The sequence below is a fragment of the Grammomys surdaster genome, unplaced genomic scaffold (assembly GCF_004785775.1).
Source record: "Grammomys surdaster isolate TR1022 unplaced genomic scaffold, NIH_TR_1.0 126118, whole genome shotgun sequence".
Classification (NCBI taxonomy): Eukaryota; Metazoa; Chordata; class Mammalia; order Rodentia; family Muridae; genus Grammomys; species Grammomys surdaster.
In genome coordinates, this window is record NW_021620926.1 from 5,224,581 (window position 1) to 5,234,857 (window position 10,277).

General features: G+C 43.1%; 1 protein-coding gene across 1 annotated transcript; it reads right to left on the reverse strand.

Moving 5' to 3' along the window:
- Positions 1-2,438: 2,438 nt before the first annotated feature.
- On the reverse strand, positions 2,439-3,131 carry CUNH21orf62 (chromosome unknown C21orf62 homolog). Its single transcript, XM_028756284.1, has one exon. The coding sequence runs from the start codon at positions 3,129-3,131 to the stop codon at positions 2,439-2,441; it is 693 nt and encodes a 230-aa protein (XP_028612117.1).
- Between the last annotated feature and the right edge of the window lie 7,146 nt (positions 3,132-10,277).

Below are 10,277 nucleotides of genomic sequence, written 5' to 3' on the forward strand. Positions count from 1 at the left end.
ATATACCAGATGGAAGGTACTTATATACCAGATGGAAGGTACTTATAGGAACATAGAGTTTCTAACATCACTCTTTAAAAACATTAACAGGTTTCCATCAAAATTTAGTTTGCAGTATATGCAGAATGATAGTTAATGCGTACAATTTGTCTTTTGACTTACATCTTTCTTGCTTTCTCTTTCCCAACTCCTTGTCTTTTTCTCACTTTAACCTCTTCTCAGTAATGAGGCCATTATGTTTTCCATTAAAATTCATGGTTTGGACTTCATTTTGGCCTAATTTAAATGCTCACACTGTGGACACGAGTTAATTAGTCAAAATGACCAAATTCCCTGCCAGTTATGCAAATGCAGTATGTTAAAGTTAAGATAAAAATATGACATGACTAACCTGTGATTTTACAATAAAATTATTTCTTACCATTGTGGTATTGTGAATCAATAGTGTTTCAGCTTCATTTTATTCTAAGTTTAGACATCTGTATCACAGCTAGCATGGGTTTACATTTTAGTTTTGGGTTTTATTCATGTGTATGGTGTGTATGCCACACATGTACAAGTTTCCGTGAAGGCCAGAAAAGAGCAGGCTTGGGTCCGAGGTGGAACTACAGATGGCTATGGGCAAACTGATGCGGGCACTGGACAAGGAGCCCCTGGCTCTGGAGGAACAGCAAGTGCTCGTGAGCTTTGAGCCGTCTCTCCCTCCTCCTCACATGGGTTTTACAAAATATTGCTCATTAATGGTAAATTTGGTCTTTATCATGGGGCAGCTTTTCTTTATGTAACAGTGAGCAATTTAATAAGTTGTTTTTCAAATAATTGCTTTGGTTCCTTTTAACAATGCGTGTAATACAATTTTGTGTTAACTACCTCCTATAAAGTATCTTAACTTTCTCATCTTAAAATTCCAGATGAGATAAGGACCAGAATTTCATCTTAAAATGAATTCTTTGTAATTTGAGCACCAAGTTCAAAGTGATTGTTAGATTCCCCAGTTAGCCCTCGTGTGGCTTAACAATTCTACTGACAGTAATCTAAGTTCTGAATTCAGGGGCAAGAGGGAAAGGAATGGGAGGGCAAATGATAAGACACAGGAGTCGGGGATGGAGGGCACAAAGATGCTGAGCAGATGCAGAGGAGATGAAAGGGAAGGTCCAAAGAGCCTTGCTGGCTTCTCTGTGAAAGTGAAGAAGGACCAGAAAAGAACTTCCCCACAGAGCAGTGCTTTGTGCATAAATTTGAGGTTAAATGCATGGGCGTGTGTTTTCACTCATGTACCTCTCTCTCAGACCATGCACCCCTCTCTCAGAACCCTGGTCCTTCAGGTAGTGTTAAGGCCCCCGCACCGCCTTCCCAAGCGCATAAACACACTTTCAGTTTCCAGCTTCTCAATGCATTTGTTCTCCACAACTATCTGGAAAATACCAGTCTGGGCAAACCTGTTGTTTAGAGGAATTTAGGTCCCCAAACTTCTGAAATCTGTCATTTTTGAATCAGAATTCTAGACTTACATCACAAAATGAAAAAGAAAAGAAAGAAAGGGGGCACCATGGTCCCTGCTGTGCAGTTTCATTTATAAATTAGAAGTTTTAAGCGTCAAGTTGTTCTGAAGAGTATGAAGAATGTGGTTCTGCCTGATTCTACCTGGGACAGAATCATCTGCTTGCTGGTCCTATAAACACCAAATACACTACCAGCCATCTGCCCCCAGTGACTGTTCTCTGTTATCAGACTGACCACTGTGATTGCCACGTTATGATCCAAGAAACCTGTGTTTTATTCCATAGCCATCATGCGAAAAGTAGCAATGCTGAAAATGTTTCTATGCCAAAGAGAGCCATCGTCATGGGAAGAGCGAGCACAGTGTAATAGTGTAAGCAAACGTGTTTGCACAACTTTCTTACATTATGTTACAGTTTTTCTTAATCCCACAGTGACCTTAATTGATAAATTAGATTTTACCAAAAGTCTCTATAGGAAAAATACAGTACGCATAGGGTTTGGTCTTGTTTGGTCATTCAGGTGTCCTCAGGGTCTTGGAATTCGTGCACACCGATAAGGAAGAATGACTGCATTCCAAAAGAAGATCCCTTCCTTGGGGCCATGACTATCCTGAGCTCCAATAAACAGTCGTCTCTGGTTTGCACTGCTCTCTCCCCCTCTAACCGGACAGCTCTTCACGGGCTACCAGTCACAAAGACCTAGCTTCTAGCTGGCCCTTGGGACATAGTTCAGGAGTCAGATTGCTCTTAAGTGGAACAGAAAGAACTGGCTGCTCAGAGGTGTGGCTTTGTTGTAAGACCTGCCACTCTGGATCTTTGTGGTAAATGGAGGCTAGGGGAAGGAACACAAACAACTGTCTTAGGACCTTATTCCCATATTCCTGTTCAAATACTCTATTGTTTTTTAAAGAGTAGCTGGTGGATGGACACAGGGTGCTAGTAAATAACTGTGACAACATAGCTGCTGCTGTTTGGCATTGGAAATGTTTTAAAGTAAGAAAAATCAGGAAAGTCACTGGTGAGGCTAGAAATGTTATCAATACTGTATGACTTTAAAGATGAGTCCCTGTTGAAAAGAGCCACATCTAAGAGTGAGATGAACACACGCGTTTGCCAGCCTTTGTACAAGGCGCTGCCTTCCCTTCGGTTGTGAATAAGCAAACTCTGCTCTGGCGAGGAATGCTTGGCCTCCGTGTTGATGCAAAGCCTCTTCAGCCCACAGATAACCAGGTACTTGGTGGGGAAGATGTTGGAACCACATAGGGAAAGCTTCAAGTCTTGGACCAGAGTGAACTTCAGCAGGTGGCCCAATGTGGCTATGTCTGTGAACCAGATGGTCAGATGGCCATGATAGCTGGTATGCTCCATGGCAAAAGGCAGGACAGATTTACAGCTGCACATCAGGTTGGCCAAACTGTAGTCACAGTCCCTAATGTCTATGGGGCAGCTGCAGTTCTGAATGGTATTTTCCTTAGTGAAAAGCAGTGTGTTGTTCTGACCTTTTGTGAAGTGGCCGAGTGCAAAGATGCCTAGCGCTCCGAGCAGAAGACAGCAGAAGCTGGAAGGTGGTGTCATTCTTATCCAGCGTGGACTGGTGTGTTCTTGTTTCTCCTTCATGAGCCAGTCCATTGTAGGTCACCTGAAAGGAAACCCGAAGCTTTACCACTGCCTCCTTAGAAGCACACCCCAAGTCTTAACACTGTCAGAGCAGCTGTTGTCAACATCCCTGTCTTGCATTTCTAATCGAGGCAGGCAGGACTTTAATCTTGGCACTTCATGAGAAGCAACAGCAAGACTTCTGAACTCTGCTCAGTTGAAGCATAAAACTTCCAGTGCTATGTGCTGACAGTGAGGCTAACATGCTGAGAGAGCTGGGGCGATGCCAGCAATGGGGCTACCACATCCTATCTACCCTCAGGGACTTGGAGTTACTTCAGTAAGCATGCCCTGCCAACATGCAGTTACTGCTTACCTGAACGGGTACAAGCCCCGAGCAAGCACACGCCCTCCTCCCACTCTGTATCTGACAAGCAGTTCCTTGTAGGAGTCAACTAGCCACCTACGCACGCTGGCTAACCAGCACAGTGCAAGCAGCAGTGAAGCATTTAATGGTAAACCTCCTTACTAGACAAACCCCCTCCTCTCCCCACCCCTCCACACAGTACTGCTTTCTCTGCTCCTACAGATGTACTTTTGTATCAGAGTCAATCGTAACTCTTACAGGACGATGAAAGGACTAGCACCTCACATTTTAATCTGTTATCTGAATGTATCTGCCTCTATCCCACAACAAATTTTACGAATCAATTTTCTCAAGTTTACTGTGAGAACCCCCCAAACTAAGCAATATATAAGCACTGAAAAACACACTGTAGTGGGAAAGTGGGAAGCACTTACAGAGTAACTGGGGGGAAAGACTGGCTGGCTGGCTAAGCGTATAACAGACAAGCTGTCCCCTCTCGTGGCTCAAAGGGAAACAAACATTGTGGCAGAAGCCATCAGATTTCAGTTTGGTAAAAACACTTGAAGTTTCTCCTGACTTACCTGATGATTAAAGACAAACCAAATATCTGTGTTACAGAACACCATAGGGATCGGGAGACACTTGGCACAAGCCGGCATCTGAGATGGTCAGGGTTATGGGCAGAACCACCATAAGAAGGGATGGGCAAGCAAGAGAAGAGTATTCTGGGGTGTTTGATATATGTGCAAAGATTAAGACGACAGCAGAAAGGACACACTGAGTTGCAAGGTGAGGCCACAGGCACCAAGAAACGGGAAGGAGGCAGAGCTGAAAATGCTCTGACAAGCACATGTCCCAGGGAGGATACAAATATGTGCTGTGTGCTGCTGCCTTCCAAGCTTCACCTCAGTGGAAGATGAGTAGGGCTGAAGTGAGACTAGCCATGTGTACACAGGGATGCTTATGGAGATGCAGGAGAAAGATGGGCTGAGTTACTGGAGGGCCGGATAAGCTCTTTATAGTGTCTTGTGTTTGTTTTGAAGCAGACACATGAGACTCTTAAAGAGTTTATTAGCAGGTATATTTTGTAAGAAAAGAGAGCTTTGTGAAACTTGGGGGTGGGGCAGTGTGCTTTGTGAACAAGAGGTTTGTTTTAAATGGCATTAGAAGGCATAGATAACTAGCTACCCCACTTTGTAAGGAACAGGAGGGAATTTATCAACTACAGGATAATTTTAGACAATCAGTTGTCCCAGATTCTATCAGGTTTCTGGGACTTTACGTCCCAGTGGCCAACACTAGGGATATTGTGAACGTCATTAGCTTTCTCTGACCCCCTGCGTAAAAGAGAAAGTAATGGAGACCAGTGGTGAGAGTGTCGCACCCGCCTAGACCTGGGAGGAAGTGGCAGCCTCTGTCTGCAGGTACTGACAGTGTTCAGGGCATGCAGGAAAAAGGAGGGACAGGAAGGGAAAGCATGCTGTTTGCTGGAATGAGGACACCAGAAGTTTCCAAAGAGATTTGACAACCGCTTCTCAACAGTCAAGGCCCTGACTGGGAATCAGTCCCTACCCACAGCCATCAGGGAGCCCCAAAGCCAGACTAAGGAGACCAGCTACTAGAAGCTTCACGAAGGGTCTACAGGTTGGGACAAATGTCCCACTAGTCATTTCATTCAATTTCAGCATGTTTCCCTTCAGTTTGCCATGAATTTCTTTCTGCCAGTCTGTTACATGTAGACTGCAAACACCCAGCTTCACTGTATGCTCACTAACTTGTACCCATGCTCTAAACAGGATGGGCACACATGAGCAACGCTGCCTACGCTTCAGAGTAGTGGCAGAGGGACAAATGTTCCACCATGGGGCACAGGAAGAGGTGGGAACCTGAGAGAAAGATGGGTCCTGTCAAGGTAGACTGAAGGTTCCAGACCAACAGGACCTCTGGGTCTCCCCTTCCCTCTCCATCCTTTACTACCACACAGGCTCAGTCTTCTCTGTCCTCTTTGAGATTTTTCCAAATTCTTGTCATTCTGTCCTAATTATATGAGTATTTTATCCTTTTCCCTACTTTAGAAATATTCCCCTCATCAGAATCTGAGGGAATAGGAAGGGACAAGGGAAGTTTGTAAAAAAAAAAAAAAAAAAGAGCTCTCACATGCTCGTGAATGTCATAAACCCATTATGTATAATTAATATATACCATGATTTATTTATTTGCTTTTCTTGTTGTTGTTTGTTTTATTGAGACAAGGTTTCTCTGTGTAGCCCTAGCTGTCTTGAGTCAAACTGACCTGGAACTTGCAGAGATCTGCCTGCCTCTTCCTCCCAAGTGCTAGGACTAAAGGTGTACATCACCATGCCCAACTACCCTGACTGATAAAAACAACATAATTACATTAGGAAAACATTACATTTAAATGACTTCTTTTAGATTTATGGGGATTACATTTGCACAATATTAAGAGTAGCATGCCTCAGGAGATTTTTTTTTTTAAAAAGAAAAGAATAAATAGTCCTTTCCACAAATATTACTTCTTCAGTGAAGCTTGACACCTTTAAACCCAAAGTGTAGTTTAGGCACAGACTTAATGTGGTATACAAATAGTCACTGAAGGAATTGTGGCAAGCTACTGTGATTCCTGGCTTAACGGTATGTTCCAATGGGAGATGAAGCCGCTCCCAGATGGAGGGGCTCTTGTTTGACTTTGTGCTTTGTTTCTAGCAAGGTGCTTTATTCAAGGTGCAGTAATGCAACCAGCTCTATTGAGCTTAAAAGCACAGCTCAGCATAGGTCAGCTACAGGAAGTCAGCTCAGACTACCATCTTGAGCAAAAAGTAATAGGCTTAATATCTGAAGAATCATGCTGAAAAAAGATAGGCTACAAGCTGACTTTTTTTTTTTCTTAAGTAATCTTCTTCCTCAGTGGGCTGGATTCTCAGACAAGTTCATACCTTCTGGGGAACAAGATAATCTTGGTCTAGACAGGTTTTCTCCCAGCTGAGCAACCTTCAGAGAAATTTGTACTTTTAAAAGCCTCCAAATCATAAGTTAAAGAAACTTGCTCCCACCACACTGCACTTTTTTCCAGTTTCCCAATAGATAGAGGCAAAAATCCATTGTCCTCCTGAGTCAGACACTTAGCCCTGGACCAAGGTAGGACAAGGGACTCAGGAGGCAGTAAACTGTGTGTGGGAGGGGTTGGGAAGGGCACTGCACAAGGGGAAAGCAAAAAACAGCACCAGAGAAAGGCAAGGTAGGCAGAGCCTGGATGCCCTCAAAGCTCGTGTGCAAGCTGACCTCCTTCCCCCAACCTCTCAGCAAGCACTGATAGAATACGGTGCGCACAAACATGCTCCGTTCTGTGGCTGTCTCTAAGAGTTCATGTCTCAGGAGCTGGGGCTGCAGTGTGGTGATGTTAGAGACGATGGGACCGCTTACAGGCAGAACCAACTAAGATTATTGGGTCACCAAGGGGATTGGTGCAGATATGGATGCAGTTCTTGTAGGATTCTGGTTGGTTCCGGTGAGAGAGCTGTTGAGAAAGAATAAATCTGGCTGACACCTCCCCCCCCCCCCCGAGTTCTGGCTTTCTTTCTCAGCATAATTTATTTCTCCCACATGCTTCCATCATGATGCCAATTTGCCAATGGGCCCTCAGAAGAGCTAGTGCATTGCTATTTGTACTTTTAGCCTTCCAAACTGTAAGGTAAAGAAACCCTTTTTTTCCCTATATAAACCTCTCATCCTCAGATATGTCATTACAATAATAGGAAACAAACTGATACATTAACCTTGTGGGATATATTTAGTATACTCTTTATTGCATGGCCCTTCATTTTCTCCTCAGAGTCTTCCTTTTGCAGTAACACTTAGGGTGCTGTATTTGTGATAGACTCCTTCGCTAGCTCCCCAAATACTGACTTCAGAATGTGTTTGGGGTGGGAGCTGGGCTGCCTGCTTTCTGCCCTTCCCTTCAGTACCACAGCCCAGGCTTAGATCTGAGACTCTTCACTTCTTATCGGAGCCCCTATCACTGCTAGCTCTTGTGTTCCCTGTTTTCTTTACTGGAGTCATTTCCCTAATTGCTTTTCCATTTTTAAATAAAAATCCCTTCTGACTTCTAATTAAATCACTTCTGAATTAAATTTTAAAATCATATTTGATTTTTAATTGCCTCAATGATCTGAAGACTGCTACATTTCTCTGGTCACATTTTTGTCCTCTGTGTTAAGTTTACAGAATTCAAAACATCATTGTTTATGACATTTCAAGTGTGTTTGGGGTGCAATGTACAAACGCTCTCCTTCCTCAGACTCAGTATCTCCCTATGAATACTATCTTCTTACAAACACAGCTCATCTAGTTTTTGACAATCCTTTTGGAGCCAAGTATAGCCATCCTCTAAACGCTGTGTGTAACCCTAGATTGAGAAGGAATCTCTGTGGAATTTGTGTTGAAGCAGCTGATGTCCATATCTACTTAATTCAAAGAAGTCTTTGCCTTCACATAGCTTGTCTCCTGTATTAGTTACTACTGAGAGTTCTTTAGCTAACTCTCAATTGTACCTCTGGCTTCAAAATCTGATCCGTGGTTTAAGCCCCAGATCTCATCAGTGGACAGTTTTTATCGCTTTGCTGGAAAGTTTCAGGTCTGCTGACACTGAGAGTCATCCTTCCATAAAGCCATTTGACTACCTTCTGACCCAGGTATATCAGAAACATCCAGTTCCCACTGGTACCCCAACTTCTCTCCCCACTTGTCACACTGCTTGACTCCACGTCTGTATTTTCTTTAATGCATGGAGCTATATGACTGACTTACCACCATTCGAATAGACTAGAGTGTTCTGTGGAAGATCTGGGAGCCCTGGAAGATGTCAGAACTACCAAGAAAAGCTGGAGTCTCAGAGTGACCGTATGGAGAGGAGCACACCGCTCCTTAAATGTCACTAGGCTATGATGTAAGCGCAATGCTATAAGTCACTGGCATGTGGATGTTGTGCACAGGTATCAATCTTATAAACAGATCAGATATGGCATCAATTGGTGGTGATAATGTTTACAACTTTCATCCTCATTCCTCAACAGATGATGCTGAGTCAGCATTTAGAGGCCACCTGTCACTCACTACTGGGCTGATAATGATACAGTCTAAATCATGGGAGTTAAAAGGAAAGAAAACACCACACAGCCTTCACAGATCCCGAGGGTGCCCAAGGGACAGAGTACTTTAGGAAACACCAACCAGGCAGCCAATGAGAAGACAAGGCCTTTGGCAACACTGGTTAAAGACCCTGATGAAGCACTGGAGGTGGGCTCTGTTTGGAGTTTGGGAAGAAAGGGGTGCTGGATTAGGAAAGACATGTAGTATGGAGGAACACTCAAGTGCTTGGTATGTTCAGAGCACACATCAGATGTCCTGGACCCATGAACTGAGAGCATGTGACAGAGCAGGGCTAGACAGGACCTAGCTGGCCAAGCTGAGAGACTTAGGCATTATGTTGACAGCAGTTTAGTTCCCATACTAGTCTAAAATCCTCTCATCAGTAAAAAGATTTGAGAATTCTTCTCAAAAGGATATGAGATTGTATTTATCAAGACCATACGCATGTTGTTTACATTGTAAACAATACCCAATATTGATATTTTTCTATAACAGGTCAAGTCAGATTTACAAACAATTGTGGCAATGGGGAGTTCTGACATGGTCAGTGAGCTAACCTGAGAACTGATGGGGTTTGTTGTCCAGTTCCCATATCTACTAAAGCAGATGTGTGTGGAATGGTTAAAGGAATTATAAAAGTACAGACACAACACAGCATTTCTTCTTCTTGACTTTACCTTGAGTTATTCAGTGTATGGGGATGTGGATGCCCACTATACAGTGAGTGTGTGGAGGTCAGAGAATAACTTGGGAGAACTGGTTCTCTTCTTCTACCATGTGGGGCCTGAGGATGGAACTCATTTTGTTTGGCTTGGTGGCAAATACGTTTAACCACTGAGCCATCTCAGCAGTTCCAAACAATAATTTCTGATTTCCTATTCTCACCACAGTGATTGGCAGACTGCATAGTAGCCCCTAAAACTGCCTCTGTCTGCAATCCCTCCCATGCTTATAAATCGGTAAGGATAATTTTGTGAAAATGACCAGTTTGTCAAAAGCAATCTATAGATTCAACATAATCTCCACAAAACAAAATATCTTACAGAAATTGAAAAATGTGTAACTGAGAAAATTTATATTTTGTATGAAATACAAATGACCTAGGATATCCAATCCTGAGTGATCAAGAAAAACTCCTGTAGTTACTATCTATCTCCCCGATCTCCAGTTATACTACAGAACTATAGTAATTTAAAATAGCATGGTACTGGCATACAAACAGACACCTTGATCAATGGAATAATATTGAGGGCTCACAGATAGGTCCATACTACTATAGACAACTGATTTTTAACAAAAAGTCAACAATTTACAATGGGAAAGAAACAGCATTTCCAATAAATGCTGCTGGTTAAATTGGGTAGCTCCATGAAATTGGATCTTTGTCTCTAACCCTGCATAAAACCCAGCTCCCAGTGGGTGAAACACTTCAGTGTAAGGCCTGCCACCCTGGATCTGATAGATAAGACAGTAGACAGTGGGCTTGAACCTATTGACCAAACAGACTCCTAATGAATTCTTATATACATGGATTAGTGCATCGGCCAAGCCTCATCAGAGAAACTTCTATTTGTAGTAGATGGCAGCTGACACAGAGACCCACAATTGGTCAAACTGTAGAAAATAAGACTGTGGAATGGTGCTCA

Bases quoted from the DNA above. Each gene is read 5' to 3' on its own strand.
- CUNH21orf62 (XM_028756284.1), bottom strand. From the start codon at position 3,131: ATGGACTGGCTCATGAAGGAGAAACAAGAACACACCAGTCCACGCTGG.